Source organism: Podarcis muralis, chromosome 8, assembly GCF_964188315.1.
Source record: "Podarcis muralis chromosome 8, rPodMur119.hap1.1, whole genome shotgun sequence".
Taxonomy (NCBI): Eukaryota; Metazoa; Chordata; class Lepidosauria; order Squamata; family Lacertidae; genus Podarcis; species Podarcis muralis.
In genome coordinates, this window is record NC_135662.1 from 25,313,310 (window position 1) to 25,332,981 (window position 19,672).

The following is a 19,672-nucleotide window of genomic DNA, read 5'->3' on the forward strand; positions in this document are numbered from 1 at the left end:
CAACACCCTTAAAATGAAGAGTCTCATGCTCTACGACGCAGTGGCGTAGCGTGGGTTGTCAGCACCCGGGGCAAGGCAAGTAATTGGCGCCCCCTAACCCATGGATTTGCGCCCCCTAACCCGTGGATTTGCGCCCCCTAACCTGTGGATTTGCCCTAACCCCAGATGTTGCGCCCGGTGCGGCTGCCCCCCCCTGCACCCCCCACGCTACGCCACTGCTACGACGGATTGAGCAATCCTGGGTTATTCTTGCACTCAGGTCCTGCTTGAAGGCTTCCCGCAGGCAGACATCTGCCTGGCCATCGTGAGAACAGACTGCCGAGCTACTAGGTGGGCTCACCTTAAGTTCTCGTCTTCCTTATAATGACTTACTAATAATTGTATACAGTACTCATCAGGATACTGCCAGTACTTATTTACCTATAGATCGTATTCTATTACAGTCTCAAGCACTTTTTCCTTTCTTTTTCTCCCCACCCCTGCGAGAAATCTCCCCCCCCCCACTATTATATCGAACATTTCTCGTGTTCCTGACCACATGCCAAAGCCTGGACACAGCCCTGCGCGCTGCAAGAAGGTCCAGCACCCCTTAACGGTGCTTTCACAGTCCCTCCATCTTTGACAGCGGCCTTCCTCCTGGCTTCCCGCGAGCCGTGTTTACATTCTGCCGACAGGTCCACGTTGCCGAGCCATTCGGCCTTCTGATTGGCCGCGGCGCGCGGCGCGGCTCCGCCCAGAGGTGGAGCCCGACGTGGCGAGCTGTCTAAGCGCGCGTGTTGCTAATGCCAGGCCGAGAGCCGCGGCCGGCGCAGGAGCCATTCTGGTTGCACGGGCTCCCGGGAACGCAGCTGACACGGCTTTGCAGGGTTAACGAGCTGTTAACCGGTATGTAAAAGACGCGCAACAAGGGGCTGAGAGGACGTTTGGGGAGGGGGGAGGGCTGGTTGCTTCCATAGCTGTCAACTTTCAGATTTGGAAATAAGGGATCGGCAGCCTCACCTGTCCTGGGGACAGTCTACGGGATATCTAACAATCCAGGATAGCAGCGGGAAACTGCGCTGGAATAAGGGAATTTCCCGCAAAAAAGGGAAGGTTGACAGCTATGGTTACTTCCCCCACCTGCCTTGGCGGGGGGCTTCTCCCCTCCCGCCTCGGCTGTCAAAGCCCCATGGGTGCCCGAGCACCCACCCAATTCCCCACATTTCGGAGCCAGGGCCTTTCATGCGCACTGCATGGCACCCACGGCCCCGGAGAACCAACGATCACGGGGTCAAGCTCTTGCAAAAGCCCCGTCGCGTCTCCGAGTAGCGGGCACAGCCGGTTGCCATCTACGACCGGCCTCGGAGGCGAGCGAGCATTTGGCGGGACTGGCGGGGGAAGCGGGACGTCCTCCTAAGGGGACACTCTTACGCAATGTCCCCCCCCGGGGGGGGGATGGCTGGGCGATGCGCGGGAGCGTGCACCGGGCGTGCCTAAAAAGCTGCCCTGCTGTCATTACATATAGTATATTTTTGGTGTGTGTGTGTGTATATATATATTTAGTAGTGTTTCCCTCTCCAAGGGGGAAAAAACCCCAGCAGGAAGGAGCCGGGGGTTCCTAATGTCTGTCCGCGGCTGGGAATCCGCGAGGTTCGTCCTTTTTGCAGCGCGCGGGGCGCCGGGCGCGCTCCACCTCGGGGTTCCGGGGCGGTCGGGCGGGAGAACTCGCAGCCCGGGAACTGCAGGCGGCGACGAGAGGGCTGAGCTGGGACCCAGGCCGGCGCATGCGCAGGCGGCGCCCTATATAAGCGCCTTGGCGCCGGCGCCAGCTGAGAACAGTCCAGGTTTGGGCGGCAGCGGCGGCTGAGGTGCGGTCTTGGGGGGTCTTCTCTATGGGGCGGGAGGGCGGCAATGCTCGGGAAGGAGCTGGATGGCGGGCGAGGGCAGCTGGGGCTGCTCGCGCCCTGCTGCTTTCGGCCTATATGGGGGGGGCTGGCTTTTTAAAAACTCCCCCCTCCCTGCGTGTGGTGAATGTCCTGGCGAGGAGGGGGCTGAGGGTGCCGGGGCGCCGCTTAGGGGGCTGCCCCAGAAAAGCGCTGAGGGGGTGGGGGGTGGAGAGGCAGCGGGCGGCAGGGCTCCAGCGCCGGCTGGAGAAGGAAGCGGAGCCAGAAGGCGGGATGCCCGCCCTCCCAGCTCGCCGGCCGGGCTTTTTTTGGAGGGAGAATGAGGCGGCGGCGAGGAAAGAGCGGGGATCCCCCGCCCATCCGGCCCGGGGGGGCCTCTCGGGGGCCGAGGTGGGGGCTGGCGAGGCGGGAAAGTGAGGTGTCTCCCCTGCAACGCATTGTGGGGGGGGGGGGGAGTTGCTCCCGGTTTTTCCTAGGGCGTCTCTGCCTTTTTTGGGGTGGGGGCGATGGGGGTCTCCCTATGGGGGACCCTTTGCACCCCCGCCCCACCCCCGGCAAACCTGTTCCTCTCGTCGGTGTGGTCTGGGAACTGGCTGGGTCGGCCTGCCCTTGCTGGGCGTGTGAGGCTTTTTTGGAGGGAGAGCGACTCCCTCCTCCGGGGCGGGGGGCGGGGAGCCCGCCTGGTGGCTTCCCGGGCTGACCCGAGAGCACTTGCCTCCGTCTTTCGCCCCCTGACCCTTCGGGGTGTTTTTGCGGGGGGGGGGGGTCTCCACAGAGGAAAAGGTGTGTTTCGGGCGGCGGAAGGGATCTTCCCCCTCCCCTGTTGGGCTGGAAGGCGGGAGAGGCAGGTTGGGGTGCGGCGGGGTCCATCCTGCAGAAGCTCCCCGCTTTGGCTGTGGACTCGATTTATTGGGGGACGGCGGGAAGAGAGGGGGGCGCTTCTTGCCTGGGGAGGGGGGCTGTGTTTGTGGATCTTTCCCTCTCTTGCTGTCTTGATGCAAGGAGGGGGGGAGCAATCGGGGTTTCTACTCCTATCCCGTGCACCCCCTCTGTAACATTTCCTCTTTTGCAACCCCAGTATATAGGGGGTCGTCTACTCAGCATATATAAGTGTAGGCGGGAAATGCTTTTCTTAAAAAGAGAGCGAGAGAGAGAGCGCTCTTGCCCGCCCCCCCAAAAAACTCCCTCCGGTATCCCTCCCCCCTTTTTTTAAAACACTGTGCTCTTTTCTTCATTATTATTTTTTACGTTTCACCCTCTTAGGGCAAGCGGGAGTTTCACCCGCATGCTGGATGGAGGGTGGTGGCAGAGTCCAGCCTGCTGTTGCCGCCTCCTGCATTTACCCGCTTTCTGTAAATTGGCGCGGGCCGGAGAGCCGCGTATAGCTGGCTCGGCAGCTTGGGGGGGGGGGGCTCCTGAATCTGCTGCCCCCCGCCCTTCCCGCTTGGCAGGCAGCGGGGAGAACAAATGGCAGAAAGAGGAGGGGGCAGCTCGAGTCTTTGTGGTTTACTTAGTTCACTCGAAACAAAATGTGTGTCTTTGCAAAAAGTCATCATAAGTGATAAGATCCTAGTGAAAGTACTGTAAAGCTTGGCAGTCTCCTTGCACGTAGGATTTTGGTGTGTAAACTATATTCATGTACAGTAATAGCTGCTTATAGACATGCAAGTAGTCTCTGCTCCTGACAATGCTATGTATGGGGTTTGATTCTGAGCGCATGGGGCATACATATTTGCAAAATATGCAAACCAGCACTGCTTATGATTGATGGGGGTACAAAACTTGCAAGTCGGCAAATCTTACCTTGGGACTACATGCTCATAGCAGAGTTCTCTGAGGAAGCAAATGGAATGGTGCCTGGAGCAAGGCATGAAGTGGAACAAAATGGCTACTGGCATTGATGCTGGGAGGCAGCAGATGGAAGCTGGTTGAACCTGAAATTGACCAGTGAGCACATGGATGATGAGAAAGGGTGACCTTCAGTTTTGTGTGTGTAAAGAACTGTTGCTTTGAGCTGAGATGGAGGCAATTAACACAGACCACCCTTACTAAGAGGGATTGCGGGGTAATGTACTGCCAGTTCACTTCTCTTAATTCAGGTGTGCAGGGTTTTTCAGGGACTGGAACATGACTAATGTGGGCAGTTTGCCCAGATTTCCTGTTCCAAGCGCAGGATTGTCACGAGGTAACAGGTGCCTGCCTCCCTGTGGAACACTTGTAGGCTCCTAGCTGTACATAAAAATGCCTTGCCCACGATGTTGGGCAGTTGCCATTTGGATGTTCTTGGTCTCTGCTACTTTCTGGAAATATCTTTGGGGTTTAGGCAGCAGGCATGCCCACACTGGGAGCTGGACTTAATTTGAGGGGAAGGCCTGTAGCTCAGTGGTACAGTATCTGCTTTACACATTCAATCCCCAGCATTTCCGGGTAGTGCTAGGAGACAGCCCTGCCTGAACACCTGGAGAGCCACTGCCAGTCAGTGTAGACAGTACTGAGCCAGATGGACCAATGGTCTGACTTGATGTAATTCATGAGCTAAACAGCACTTTGTATGTACTTTGGGTTAACCTATAGTCTTCTCTCATTTGCAGGCAACTATCTGGAATCCTAATAAGATGTCAAGGCGCAGGTAAACATCACTTTTATAATATGCTAACTGTATACAGTCTGACTGCAGCCCATAAATATATGCCATCATAAAAATGGCTAGTCTTTAAGGGGCCACAGTGTATGTATAGCAATGCTCTCTACTGCTGTCTTGATGGGAAAATGTATTTACACTTCCACAGTAGTCGTTTACAAGCCAAGCTGCACCAGCCCTGCCAGGATACGTCTCCTCAAGAACTGCAGCTGCCAGAGTCTCTTCAGAACAGAAAAAGGAAAGCAATGCAGGTAAGTAGGAATTGAAACAGTCTCCTGGAACCAGATGTGGTTAAGAATATGAGCAGGATTGCCTTGTTCAAGCTGGGACAAGAATTCATGGCATTGATATTCGTAAAACCACCTTTCTCTTGGCCTCATCCTCACATCTGAAAGGTAGAGATAATGGGGGGAATTCAGCATCACACTATTACAAATGTTCCGTCTCTGCAAGCATATCAACTTGCCAGATGGGACAGTGGCACACTCTTCTAGGGGTTCTCCCACCCACTCCAGAGCCAATTTCAGGGACATACAGTACATGAGGGAAGGGGAGGGAAGCCCCATTGTGGAAGCCTTTGAGCAGACCTTCTGGGGATGGGATTTGTTAGGTGAACCCCACACCATATTTGTAAATAAGGCAGACATCGGCACCTGGCACTCTCAAGTGGTTGCCAAGAGGCTGCTGATGTTGAAGTCTCGAATTCCTTGGTCTGCTTCTTCCGCCACCCCATCCCAATTTTGGTTTGTGTGGAGCTTCCCCAACATTTTATATTTTCCACAATAACCAAAGCAGCTCATTGTTTCTGTGGTTTGCAGGCATCTGCCACAGATCACAGCTCTGTTGCTGCCTGTCCACGCTGCCAAGTCAAGGGAAGGGGTGCTGACACTAAGCAGCACTTTGTCAGGGAAGATTTTAAACCTCGTCCTGGCTCACTTTGCATATCACTTTTTAAGAATTCTGGCATAATCTGTGAAGGATATGAGCAGCAAGACCACTATGCCTGTTATTTTTTGTATGCTGTTGGGTGCTATTAAGAGCATTCTGATACTTGCATAATGTTTCCTCCGTTATCCCTTTTTTTAGTTAGGGGAAGTATTTGAATTATCACTGTTTAATAGCTGTGATCAGTGGTTGGGCATATGTTGCCAGTAAATGACTTTCAAAAATGAATAGTTGTGCACTGACGGCTTTAATGCTCCTATTTTTGAGGGAGGGATTTGAAATTGAGGGAGCCCTTGATGTACCAGGAGAATTTGGCTTCATTTGGTTGCTGCTTTGCTCTTAATCAAGGTGCATCTGTGTCTGTTTTCCAAAGGACCCCACGAGAACAGAAGAGATCAACATGAGACATCAGTATGAAATTAAGGTAATAATGACCTGCGTAACCATTGATTTTTAACTTAAGTTGGTCTGCGTTCTTCAGTATGTATGAGAATTTAGATTGTTAATGTGGTGTCCATTGTGAGCAGGAGGTTCTTCACTTTTTGTCAGGGAAAGCAGCTTTTTTCTTTTTAACTAAATACATAAGGGAGAATTAATGACTCCAGCTGCATAGTGTGTGATTTGTATTCATTTTGTTGTGTTGGCTGCTGCAATTTGTGTTCAATGAATATTTCACCACTGAAAAATTTACTTTCAACTGCCAGGAATGTATAGTGTTAATTATATCACTTCCCAATATCCCACCTAATGTCTTGCTGCTGCAAGGGTTTGGATAAAATGCTCTAGCGTTTGATTTGCAAGGCCTAGTAAACATTAGCTGGTTGATGATCTACCGTATTTTTCGCCCTATAGGACGCACTTTTCCACCTCCAAAAATGAAGGGGAAATGTGTGTGCGTCCTATGGGGCGAATGCAGGCTTTCGCTGAAGCCTGGAGAGCGAGGGGGGTCGGTGCGCACTGACCCCTCTCGCTCTCCAGGCTTCAGGAAGATATCCGCTAGCCGTGGGAGACGCAGCTCTCCCACGGCTAGCGGAGAGCTTGCCTGCACACAGAAGCCTGGGGCGCGCTGAGCTCAGCACGCCCCAAGCTGCGACTTCACGCAGCTCTCCCACAGCTTGCGGATAGCAGCCTGTTCTGGGGGCTGGAGTCGGGGGAAGCTCAGGCTTCCCCTGCCCCAGCCCCGCACCTGGGGGGGGAAAAATAATTTTTTTCCCTTTATTTCCCCCCCAAAAAACTAGGTGCGTCCTATGGGCCGGTGCGTCCTATGGGGCGAAAAATACAGTATTCTATGTGACAGTGAAAAGGTTTCAAAAGGCTGGGACAAATTATGCTACTCATAAACTATCTTGCTTGGTGTTGTATGTATTTTTCTCATGCTAGCTCTTAATATCTCATTTGTAGAGTTGTTGGCCATCTACAATATCAGGCGGCATCTCCCCTTGTATTATAATAGAAACTCCTCACAAAGAAGCGACAACCACTGATTTTTCCAGATTCAAAAAATACAGGTTCAGAAACCTCTTCATAAATCCATCACCTTTACCGGAACTTAGGTAAGTTGCCTATAACCAAAAGCAATTGTGATGCTGCTATACTTTGATATGTCAGCAAAGCGAATGTAGTGCAAAACCCCTGTGTTCTTCACCAATTTGCATTGGTGGGTACTCTTTGATTTGGAGCTAGTGGCATATAGAAAACACAATGAGGAACACCACTAAGAAAACCGTCTTGTTTTAGTCCTTGGTCTGAATGCTTTGCCTATCATCAAGGGCAATATGTGAGCTGTGAAATTTTGATGGACAAATTATATTCCAAGGTGTCATCTGTGTGTGATGGAAATTTCATATAAATCTGGCATTCTATGAAAAATGTGTTAAGATCATGTCTGCAAGTATTGTTGCTGTGTAGTCTCTTATACTGCTAACTTTTTGGAACTGCACTGACTAGAATAGTCTTCCTCAGTACAGTGCCCTCCAACTTAGATGTGCTACCTCCCCGTATACACCACCTCTCCCCATATAAACATACCTGGACTCTGCGATTATCATACGAGGCCCTTCTTTGTGGGCCCCCCTCCACGAGAGGCCCAGAGGGTGGCAACACAGGAATGGGCCATTTCTGTGGTCACTCCCCATTTGTGGAATTTTTTCCCCTGGGTGGCTCACCTGGCGCTTTCACTACACATCTTTAGGCACCAGGTGAAAGCATTGATAACCATGCTGTGAATATTTTATTGCCTTTGAAATGGGTTTGGGGGAAGAGGGTTATTGATTTGTTTTTGTTCTATTACGTATTTTTTGTTCTCATATTTTTACGTTGTGAAGCCACCATGTGATCTTTGGATGAAGGGTGGTATACAAATTTAATCCATAATGAGAGGACTCATAGGAACTGTAGTCTGAAGCATCAAATTGGGGAAGACTGGACTACAAGAAGGTGGCGACATTGGGAACAACACATTCATGCATATAGTAAAGAGAAGCACCTATACCGTATTTTTCCATCTATAAGACACCCCCATGTATAAGACGTCCCCTATTTTGGGGGACTCCAAATTAAGAAAATGGGGAGGATTACTCAGAGTTGTTTAGCTTTTTTGTGGGGGGAAATTGCCGGAAATCGCTCACCCGCCACTGACAATTGCATGCATTGCTGAAGACACGCAGTCGCCAAATGGCCGCCCTATTGCCGCAGCGGCAGCCAATCACCAACAGCCCTTCTCACAGCTACCAATCACCCACACTATCGCCACTGTGAATCTCCTGCTCACGGCTGTGACCAATCGCACCCCCCCCCTGCACTACCCATGTATAAGACGAGGGCTAATTTTAAAGCTCATTTTTTAATTAAAAACCCTTGTCTTATAGATGGAAAAGTATGGTATGTGTTGGTTTCCATGTCCTTTCTCTTTCCCTGCCCTGCTTGAGTGAAATTGACCATTGTTCTGAAACTGCCCAATTGTCAACCTAGTCCTAATATAGTCATTCATTGTTGTCAGTCAGAAAAATCATTTCTCAACTTATCTGACAGAAAACCTGTTAGTTTTGCTTAATGACAAAATGACAATAATTTGAAGCAATTGTTGAAAACTTACTGTCTTCTGACAAGTCTCCATAGCCACTTAAAAGCTCAGTGAATTGATTACTGAGTAATATCTACCTCTATTCAGTTTTTGCCCTTGAAGGCATGCAACATTGACCATCCTTGATTGGATTTACAAACCTCAAAGCAACTCCATTTGATCAGGGGCAGCAGCTGAAGGGAAGAGCAAGCACCTTTTATTATGCTTGTCATTGGCATAATTAAATCATAGAAATGGTGCAGGGGTGAAGGATTGAAGCCTCATCCCAGGAATACTACCTCAATCTCTTATCTTGTTGGGAGTAGGAAGTAGCCATGCTGTGAGACCTTTCAGTTGAGAGGGGCTAAAATGCTATAAAGAAATGTTGTCCCATCCCTTCAGCTCCCTTTAAAGTCTGAAAAGTCAGATACAGCCACCTGCATCATATGTAGTCTTCAGGCAAATGGACTTTTCTTTATCTGTTCTACCTCAGATATTTTTTTAAAAAAACTGTATTTCATGAAATCCAAACAAGCTTCGAGTAGAACCCCTTTGGAAAACTAAGGTCATTAGAGTTTGGAGGCTAGAAACAATACATTGAATGCACTAAATCCAAGCATTTGGCTTCATGCCATTGAAGTCCAATTTTTGCTGAGACCACGTATTTTATGTCTTAAAAATAATCTGGAATTTAAAATGTCTGTCTTTGATTTTAGCTGGGGAAATTCTAAAGATGTCTGGTTCAACATTCTCAAAAAGGAGAACAAATATTCTCACTGTAAGCATTTCACATCTCTACACTCCAACTTGCAGCCGCACATGAGATCAATCCTATTGGACTGGCTTCTGGAGGTGAGTATTGAACTTATACAGTGGTGCCTCGCAAGACGAAATTAATTCGTTCCGCAAGTCTCTTCGTCTTGCGGTTTTTTCGTCTTGCGATGCACGGTTTCCCATAGGAATGCATTGAAAATCAATTAATGCGTTCCTAGGGAAACCGCCTTCAGACCAGGTCCGGGGACAGTCTGTCCCCGGACCTCTTCTGAAGGCTGGGGGGGGGGGGGACAAGGGCTTTTCTTCCCACCCCCAGCATTTTAAAAAACCCTGGGACAGCGGAGGACTTCTCCGCTGTCCGGGGCAATCTTAAAATGCTGGCGGGCGGCATTTTAAAATCGCCCCGACAGCGGAGGACTTCTCCGCTGTCCGGGGCGATTTAAAAGCCCCTGGGAAGGCAGGCAGGGGGGACAAAGACTTTCGCCCCCTGCCCGCCTTCAGAAGGTCTTCCCGCCCCCCCTCCCCGCTTCGGAACAGCGTTCCGAAGTGGGGCGGCTGGGGCAGGTGATCCCGCCCCCCCTCCCCGCTTCGGAACAGCGTTCCGAAGTGGGGCGGCTGGGGCAGGTCTTCCCGCCCCCCCTCCCCGCTTCGGAACAGCGTTCCGAAGTGGGGCGGCTGGGGCAGGTGATCCCGCCCCCCCTCCCCGCTTCGGAACAGCGTTCCGAAGTGGGGCGGCTGGGGCAGGTGATCCCGCCCCCCCTCCCCGCTTCGGAACAGCGTTCCGAAGTGGGGCGGCTGGGGCAGGTGATCCCGCCCCCCCTCCCCGCTTCGGAACAGCGTTCCGAAGTGGGGCGGCTGGGGCAGGTGATCCCGCCCCCCCCTCCCCGCTTCGGAACAGCGTTCCGAAGTGGGGCGGCTGGGGCAGGTCTTCCCGCCCCCCCTCCCCGCTTCGGAACAGCGTTCCGAAGTGGGGCGGCTGGGGCAGGTGATCCCGCCCCCCCTCCCCGCTTCGGAACAGCGTTCCGAAGTGGGGCGGCTGGGGCAGGTCTTCCCGCCCCCCCTCCCCGCTTCGGAACAGCGTTCCGAAGTGGGGCGGCTGGGGCAGGTGATCCCGCCCCCCCTCCCCGCTTCGGAACAGCGTTCCGAAGTGGGGCGGCTGGGGCAGGTGATCCCGCCCCCCCCTCCCCGCTTCGGAACAGCGTTCCGAAGTGGGGCGGCTGGGGCAGGTGATCCCGCCCCCCTCCCCGCTTCGGAACAGCGTTCCGAAGTGGGGCGGCTGGGGCAGGTGATCCCGCCCCCCCTCCCCGCTTCGGAACAGCGTTCCGAAGTGGGGCGGCTGGGGCAGGTGATCCCGCCCCCCCTCCCCGCTTCGGAACAGCGTTCCGAAGTGGGGCGGCTGGGGCAGGTGATCCCGCCCCCCCCCTCCCCGCTTCGGAACAGCGTTCCGAAGTGGGGCGGCTGGGGCAGGTCTTCCCGCCCCCCCTCCCCGCTTCGGAACAGCGTTCCGAAGTGGGGCGGCTGGGGCAGGTGATCCCGCCCCCCCCTCCCCGCTTCGGAACAGCGTTCCGAAGTGGGGCGGCTGGGGCAGGTCTTCCCGCCCCCCCTCCCCGCTTCGGAACAGCGTTCCGAAGTGGGGCGGCTGGGGCAGGTGATCCCGCCCCCCCCCTTCGGAACAGCGTTTTAAAATGCTGGGGGTCGGGAGCGAAGCGTTCGCTGCCGACCCCAGCATTTTAAAATCTCCAAGGGACAGCAGAGAAGTCTCTGTCCCGAGGAGATTTTAAAATGCTGGGGGTCGGGAGCGAAGCGTTCGCTGCCGACCCCAGCATTTTAAAATCTCCCCGTGTCCCGGGGAGATTTAAAAATGCTGGGGGTCGGCAGCGCTTCGCTCCCGACCCCCAAGCATTTTAAAACCTCCCCTGGACACGGGGAGATTTTAAAATGCTGGGGGTCGGCAGCGCTTCCCTCCCGACCCCCAGCATTTTAAAACCTTCCCGGGACACGGGGAGATTTAAAAATGCTGGGGGTCGGCAGCGCTTCGCTCCCGACCCCCAGCATTTTAAAACCTCCCCTGGACACGGGGAGATTTTAAAATGCTGGGGGCCGGCAGCGCTTCCCTCCCGACCCCCAGCATTTTAAAACCTTCCCGGGACACGGGGAGATTTTAAAATGCTGGGGGTCGGCAGCGCTTCCCTCCCGACCCCCAGCATTTTAAAACCTTCCCGGGACACGGGGAGATTTTAAAATGCTGGGGGTCGGCAGCGCTTCCCTCCCGACCCCCAGCATTTTAAAATCTCCTCGGGACAGAGACTTCTCTGCTGTCCCTTGGAGATTTTAAAATGCTGGGGTCGGCAGCGAACGCTTCGCTCCCGACCCCCAGCATTTTAAAACCTCCCCTGGACACGGGGAGATTTTAAAATGCTGGGGGTCGGCAGCGCTTCCCTCCCGACCCCCAGCATTTTAAAATCTCCTCGGGACAGAGACTTCTCTGCTGTCCCTTGGAGATTTTAAAATGCTGGGGGTCGGCAGCGAACGCTTCGCTCCCGCCCGCCAGCATTTTAAGATCGCCCGGGGCAGGCGGGGGGAAGGCAGGCGGGGGGAGCAAAGACTTTTGCCCCCCGCCGGCCTTCAGAAGAGGTCCTCTTCTGAAGGCCGGCTGTGGGCGAAAGTCTTTGCTCCCGACCGCCAGCATTTCCCTATGGGCTTTCGTCTTGCGATGCAAGCCCATAGGGAAATTCGTCTTGCGAAGCGCCTCCAAAACAGAAAACCCTTTCGTCTTGCGGGTTTTCCGTCTTGCGAGGCATTCGTCTTGCGGGGTACCACTGTAAATGTAATGTGTGTATAAAGGACAGTCCTGAGAAGTAGCAAGACTGACCCAGAATGCTTCCTACCTCCCCCTTTTAATTATTATGCTTGTTTATATTCTGCTTTTCCAAATTGTGCTGAAAGCAGCTCACAAGGTTAGTCAGCATATCAATATATAGCAGGGGTCAGCAAGGTTTATCATGTCTGGCCCGGATCGGTCTCACAGAGATCCGTCCGTGGGCCAGATTGGTGTGCATGTGAGTGCACGAGCCCACGATTTTCAGCATCTGCCCGTGCGCAGATGCGATTTTCGGTGCCGCAGAAGCGAGTCTCCACACCGTGCTGGTTTAGCGCAGCGCACGAGCGGGCAGCTCAGTTCAGGGGCGGCTCGGGGGCCAGTCAAACGACCTCCACAGGCCACTTCTGGCCCATGGGCCTTAGGTTGCTGACCTCTGATATATAGGCGCAACAAAAACATAGGCATAAATATATCCCTTGCTGAATTACAACTTTTTAAAAATGTTTTGTCTCGCTGTTTGTAGTATAGTGACTGTGAATAAACAAAGCTTATTCTGTAACAGGTATGTGAAGTATACACGCTCCATAGGGAAACTTTCTACTTGGCACAAGACTTTTTTGACAGATTCATGCTGACTCAAAAGAATTTAAACAAAACCATGCTTCAGCTCATAGGAATTACAACCCTGTTCATTGCTTCCAAGCTTGAGGTAAGTAGCTGTCAGTGAAACCATTCTGCCGTTGACAATATAGCATTTTAAACCCATAATTGTGCTGCATGTCCTTTACAGACAAAGGCCCATCCCAGTATAGCAGCTGAGGAAGAAATGGGTCTTTTTTCTTTTGATTAAAGTAGTTTGGCTTATTACTGAGGAAAATGGAAGTCTGAGTTGCAGAGTTTGCACACTGAAAGAGCAGCTCTTGGAAGTGTGTGTGTGTGCTCACAAATGATAGCCCTAATTGCCATTAGCAAATAGCTGCCTGTGTTCTTAGCCCTCAGAGTTCTTACTAGGATTCTGATCACGGGGAAATGCATCCCTCAGTAACTGAAGGCTGGGAGTTTCCTAATACTTAGCTGAGACTGAACACTTTATTTTGTATCCTTTCTGCTTTACAACTTGCCTTTTCACCAAGAACCTCAAGGTAACCTGCATCGTTTCCCCCATTTTATTCCCACAACAACCCTGTTAAGCTGAGAGGTGGTGACTGGTGTAAACTCCCGCAGTGAACTGAATGGGGGTTTGAACCCTGGTACTCACAAGGGACGCGAGTGGCGCTGTGGTCTAAACCACTGAGTCTAGGGCTTGCCAATTGGAAGGTCGGTGGTTCGTAGCTCAGTCCCAGCTCCTGTCAATCTAGCAGTTCGAAAGCACGTCAAAGTGCAAGTAGATAAATAGATAGCACTCCAGCGGGAAGGTAAACGGCGTTTCCGTCCGCTGCTCTGGTTTCGCCAAAAGCGGCTTAGTCATGCTGGCCTCATGACCCGGAAAAACTGTCTGCAGACAAATGTCGGCTCCCTTCGCCAGTAAAGCGAGATGAGCGCCGCAACCCCAGAGTCGTTTGCGACTGGACTTAACTGTCAGGGGCCCTTTACCTTTATACTCCCAATTCTAGTCAGAAACTCCAACCACTACCACACTGGCTTTTGCTAAGACTTGCTAAAAGAAGAGCACCGATATGTATGCCTAGCAGGCCAAACATGTCAACATCATTTGAATGATGCAACATGTTTTCGTTGTAAACTTCACCATCTTTTAATGCACTCTATGGGCCGGGCCTGTACATCTTAAAATGTTTCAATTAAGCTGGCAACTGATGAGATCTGTAAAGATCTCAAGCACAGCTTAGGTTGGGGACATGGTAAAGGACTTGGTTCTAATGGTCTGGCTTCAAATTTCACCTCTGACTCCTGCTTTGTGACAGTGGTGCTTTGCAAGTCAGACCTGGGCAAGTGACAGTGGTTCAGTGAAGAAGCTTTTGGACTGCCCTGTGCAATTGGCCTTAGGATTTCATGGCCTTGCCAGTGGGCTCATGATATGAGACTCTGCACAGTAGTACCACTTCTGTGAAGTTTCTTCTCCATGTGTGGGGATCAGTGCATAACCGTAGTGGCTGAGGATCTAGCTCAGCGAGTGCTTGGCTCTTTGCTTTTTCAACTGCTTGCCCACTCCTACATGGAAACAAGGATTTGCAGCTGAGCCTATAAGTTGGCATGCTAATGGCTGCTCTCCCATGGGTGGTAACAGGAGCCTAAAAGCATCTGAATCTAATTTGTGAAATTGAAATAGCTGTGGTATGCAGAATAGGGTTGTAGGAGAATGGATCAACAAGTCTGTAAGCCCTGTTGGATTTGCTGTGGTTTGTTCTAACATTCTGTCTTTTTCTTCTTCCTTTAAGGAGATTTATGCTCCCAAACTACAGGAATTTGCCTATGTTACTGATGGTGCTTGTAGCGAAGATGATATTATAAGAATGGAGCTCATTATATTAAAGGTAACAAAATGAAGATGCTGACCATTTTAGCACATATTTAAGAGTCAGCATCCTAGGAATTACTCTATTGGATGGGTAGCTAACATGGTGCCTTCCAGATGTTTTAAGTGCAGTTCCTATTACTCTGACCATTGGCCATGCTAGCTGCTCTTGATGGAAATTGAAGTCCAAAACATCTGGGGGGGGGGTTATCATATTTGCTCCTCCTACTCTATTGGCTTCTTAGGCAGAGCAGATCATATTTATTTATTAGCAATGTCTCCAAAATTTGGAACCTGACTCTGATGTATACTGTGAAAGCTGCTTGGATACACTCTGTGAAAAGAGTGGATCCATTTTAAGCTTTGTATTTTACAGAAGATATTTCATGACCACCATCTCAGGGCTGGAAAGAGTTGGAGCTATGTATAAAGCAGCTAAACATCTCATGCCAGTGTATACATCCTGGAATGCTCTAACAGTACCCTCTGGGATAAGAGAATTGCCTGTGACTTGAGCAACTTTACTTGATTTTACATAAGAACTGGTTTTGCTTGGCATTCTCAGAATGGGAGTGCTTAATCGGAGGCTTGTTGCCAGTACCAGGAGAGGGCACTGGGATCTTGTACATATTTTCAGGCAGGAATGGGGTATCTGTGGCCCTCCAGATGTGTTGATGGGAGTTGGAATCCAGCAACGTCTAGAGGGCAACACAGGCTCTCTATTCCTGATTTAGGGCATTGTGCAAGGGTTAAGTCTTGCAGAGCAGTAGAAGAAAAGACCGAGTGGATTTCTGTATCATAGGATAGCATGAGGGGAGGGCTCACAACTTAAATTCTGCTTCATTCTACACAAAGAATGCTGAGCATGTTGGGGAGAAGGAAAAAATAGAGAACTGTTCTCCCTGACGCGCCAGTGCAGAAACAGTTCTGCACACTGCTGTGTGAGAACTTGTGCGGGGTTTTGGGCTGCATGAATAAAAGTTTACTTGCTAAGTTTGTAGATGTAGGCATCATGCCCTAAAGCCTTTGTTATGATGTTCACACACATGTAGGCTCTAAAGTGGGAGCTGTGCCCAGTAACGATCATCTCTTGGCTGAACCTTTATCTCCAAGTGGATGCTCTGAAAGATGTCCCAAAGGTGCTGCTACCTCAGTATTCTCAGGAAAAGTTTATTGAAATAGCACAGGTAAGTTCCTATTCCAGCACATCTGGTGCATAAGAGCACCATACAGATATATAGATGCAAGATTTCAGCTCAGGTAGACAACTTGCAGGGTTCATGTTTGAACACCAGGAAGAGGACATTGAGGTACAGGGCAAGAATCAAGTGATGGAAATTTCTTCAGTGCTTGATCATACAGCTGTCTCCAGCGGTGGTCTCCCACAGACGACTTGAAAATTGTGAAGGGTCTTGGCAGACCACGTAAATGGTTTTTTTGCCTGTTGGAGCAATTGTGCTAGATGCTGTATTATTTTTTAATTCGAGCTTTTCTTATATATTGCATTGTAATACAGTAAAATGCAGAAGAGAACATGTTTGTTGCATTGGTTATAAAGCCTGTATGATATAACCCCCACACCCACCCACCCCGCTTCAAAATATATGGAGGTACCCAGTTCACCTGGTCTCTGGGTGATTCAAAGCAGTGCTTGGTTGCAAACAAATTATAAGATGAGAAACCTTTAGTGCAGCACATTGAGCTCTTGGCAAGTGGATACATAAGACAATTGGTTTGGATTCTAAAATGTGATGAGGAATCTCATGAGCTAGCATCAGTGCAGTGTTGATCTCGAGGACTCAGGACGATTATGTGAGACTGTAGTTTGCAAATGTTTTCCAAATACATTTGATCTTAATTCAGTTGAAATATTTTTAACATCTGGATTTTATTAAATTAATTCGTCCTTTGGATAGCCCTACTCAGACCCAATAGTCTTAAGTGTTATGAGGAACCTCCGTGTATCAGCTCAAGTAACATAAGCTTAGTGAAACTGGTGCTATTCCTAAACTCTAAGCAACCGACAGGCATTATTTGTAATCTTGCACCCTCATAATCCAATCAATGGACAAGCAGCCATCCATCATGGATGCTTTAGTTGAGATTCCTGCATTGCAGGGGACTGGATTAGATGACCTTCAGCATCCCTTCCAACTCTGATTCCGCGAGTTACTTCAGCTTGCAGTGATTAGCTATCAAATACGAGATTGGCTATAACCACGTATTTATACTAATAAATGTGGGTTTTCCTTCCTTGCAGCTTTTAGATCTATGTATTCTAGATGTCAATTCTTTGGATTTCCAGTATAGAATATTGGCGGCGGCTGCACTCTGTCACTATACCTCAGTACATGTAGTTACAAGAGTCTCAGGTAAGATGGAGCATCTTTTTTGTTGTTACTCAGGTTTTCATGTCCTGCCTATTGTAAGATGTCTGAGGCTGCAATAAATATGTGGGCATGCAAACTGGCACATAAATAAATATGTGGGCATGCAAACTGGCTGGATACCTTTTTATTTTAGAAATAAAGTACAAGCAGGGCTCCTCAACAATATTGTATCACTGGTGTGTTACCCGATATTGTGGTTGAGGGGGCTGTTGGCTCAGGATTGAAAGGGGTCGTTCTCACTCTCTGGAGGGTTAGTTATGGAGCCTGCTCACAAATTGTGTCTGTGTACTTCTCAATAGGCTAATTTTTCCTCTGTTTCCTCCCTTGCACCTCTGCCCCTTAGCTCATGCTATCTCATAACTCTGCTGCCCCTTGAGCTTTCTCGCATTTAATCGTGCTACATTAAATTTTGAATTCTAGGGTTACCTCTCACTTTATCCCTGGGCACATTTAAAAATTGCCTACCCAAACAATGGGATTTTTCCTGTCTTTTACACAACGTCTCTTCATCCTGTTCTGTTCCATTTCTCTCCTCCATGTGCAAACTGTGATTACTCCAAGCATGATAAGATTAATGAGAAACAAGAGGGCGTTTTATCTGCAGTTGTCACTAGCTGAGTCTATTAGGAGTTATCCTTGGACATGCTGGGTACTACTTTATCCCTTTGCAATAGGAATAAGAATTGCTAGATCCTCTTGCCAGCACACCAGCCACTATCTTGGAAATAATATTTGGTAATATCTTGCACTTATGCTCATCTAGCTTCGCTGGGCTGTGGCCGTTTATATCTGAAACAAGGCATATTAAACCCTGCACAAGGTTCAAAGTTTCAGAAATGCACAGTAGTGGTGAAACCAAGGGGTTCATGACTGTTGTTTTCTAGTTTTGAGGTTGCCTTGAGTCTGAAACTGAAAGCTATTTCAGCGAGCGCAAGAACGTTAAGCTGTGAATGAGAGAAGCTAGAAATTGAAAATCTTGCCTCTGCCATGAACTCAGTAGTTGGCCTGGAACAAGCTACTGTTCCAATAGATTTGTTCTAGCATTATTGGCTTAGTAATATACGCAGAATGCCATATAAATACTTAAAGGCTTTTATTTGTAATCATGTAATTTTATTTACATTCTGTCCAACTGTTTATGTAAAATATCAAGTGTAGCTCTTGTATGTTGTAGAGCAGTGAATACGCATTACGAAGACCTGGACTCAAAATTTCTCTTTTATTATTAGGCTTGGAGTGGGACAGTATTGCAGAATGTGTAGAGTGGCTAAAACCGTTTCTTAAGGTTGCAAAAAAATCACCAGTGAAACTAAAGAATTTTAAGAAAATTGCAGCAGAAGACAGGCATAATATACAGACGCACACAAACTACTTGGACATGCTGGTGAGTTGTTTCTCCCACTCTGAGTTTCATGTTGTACCTCTGAGTGTTAAAGTAATGTCACGTATCTTGCCCACTTCCAGTGTAAAAGTTATTTGGGCTGGCAAGACATATTTGTATAGCACTACAGAGATGTTTAAAGAAATTGGTTCAAGGTCAGGAGCTAGTGAGTTCTGGGCCAGATCCAGCTGCTTCCTTCTCCACTTGAGCTGGTCCAGGACAAACCTCTGACCCTTAGAGTGTTTCATGTTTTAAAAGACCTATCGTCCCTGACCATGTCCATACTGACTAGGGCTGTAAAGACAGTGATGTACATTTTTGGCAGTTAATATAGTTGCATTAGAAAGTAAAACTAATGTATAAAGATAACTGAGATTTGAAGATGCATCTAGTTTTAAATACATGAACACAGTAAGAGATAAGCTGTGTTGGAACAGTAGTACAGTTGGTCTTTTATCAGTAGACAGACATACTGTAAACAGAACCAATGTGCCCCCAACTCAGACTAGGTGGGCTACTGGCTTGATCCAACAGGGCTATTTTGACCAGTCACTAGGCTTGTTTAAGGGCAATGGGGTAGAGGTGGATACATGAACCATGTATGTCCCCTTACCTCCCTGGAGAAAAAGGAAGGAAATTCTTGCCATTTGCATGAAAGATGCAGACCATGAGACGAGGAGAGGGCACCCTAGCTGTACCAGTTCCTTTTCAAGGAAAGGGGGACTATATGTAGGAATGCAAGGGAGCAATTTTCTGCCTTTGAGTCCACAGGCAAAAACACTCATGAAGGAATGTGCTCTGAACCATAGGGGAATAGCAAAGCAGAAATTGCTTGGTTTACCATTTTGGTGCATTAATTTAAATATTAATTAAATAGGATGAAGTCAACTATGAAGTAGCTGTTGCAGCACCAGGCCAGCTATCACCGGTGTCTACAGGAGGAATAATTACCCCACCCAAGAGTTCTGAAAAATGAAATCTCTGCACAACAGGAGTGTGTGCCAACCTGAACAATATTCTAAGACTGTTGGAAAATACATCCTGGACTTTTGGGAAGACTATCAAAAGGAAGCTCACATTCAACTTTACTGACTTTGCAGCCCAGTGAAGAACAGACTATGAATTAACTGTTCAGCAGTCAGAATGAACTACACATTTTTAACCTGTTGAATGGCCTCAAGTAACTGAGTTTTTTGATACCTGTGGGTGAGTGTGTCAGTGGTTTAGCTATGTATGAACTTAAGATATATTCTGCTGACTTCTGTTGAAAGCACATTGTACAGTCAACGTCTACACTCAACAG

General features: G+C 49.2%; 1 protein-coding gene across 3 annotated transcripts; it reads left to right on the forward strand.

Annotated features, from left to right (window-relative positions):
• The first annotated feature begins 1,762 nt into the window (after positions 1 to 1,762).
• Positions 1,763 to 19,414, forward strand: CCNE2 (cyclin E2). 3 transcript variants are annotated; one of them, XM_077932843.1, is made up of 12 exons: positions 1,763 to 1,847; positions 4,475 to 4,512; positions 4,673 to 4,775; positions 5,843 to 5,893; positions 6,871 to 7,022; positions 9,247 to 9,382; positions 12,688 to 12,834; positions 14,522 to 14,617; positions 15,651 to 15,785; positions 16,859 to 16,970; positions 18,218 to 18,372; positions 19,247 to 19,414. In XM_077932843.1, exons 2-12 carry the CDS (start codon positions 4,499 to 4,501, stop codon positions 19,343 to 19,345), a joined length of 1,200 nt encoding a protein of 399 aa, XP_077788969.1. In that variant the 5' UTR covers positions 1,763 to 1,847; positions 4,475 to 4,498; the 3' UTR covers positions 19,346 to 19,414. The 3 variants fall into 3 exon arrangements, with proteins under 3 accessions (XP_077788969.1, XP_028592299.2, XP_028592301.2); XM_028736466.2 differs by having other exon boundaries at positions 18,218 to 19,412; XM_028736468.2 differs by lacking the exon at positions 1,763 to 1,847 and adding an exon at positions 2,647 to 2,666 and having other exon boundaries at positions 18,218 to 19,412.
• Positions 19,415 to 19,672: the final 258 nt, after the last annotated feature.

Bases quoted from the DNA above. Each gene is read 5' to 3' on its own strand.
- CCNE2 (XM_028736466.2), top strand. The intron at 12,835-14,521 runs GTAAGTAGCTGT...TCTTCCTTTAAG, and splicing joins TCATTGCTTCCAAGCTTGAG to GAGATTTATGCTCCCAAACT. The intron at 14,618-15,650 runs GTAACAAAATGA...ACACACATGTAG, and splicing joins TGGAGCTCATTATATTAAAG to GCTCTAAAGTGGGAGCTGTG.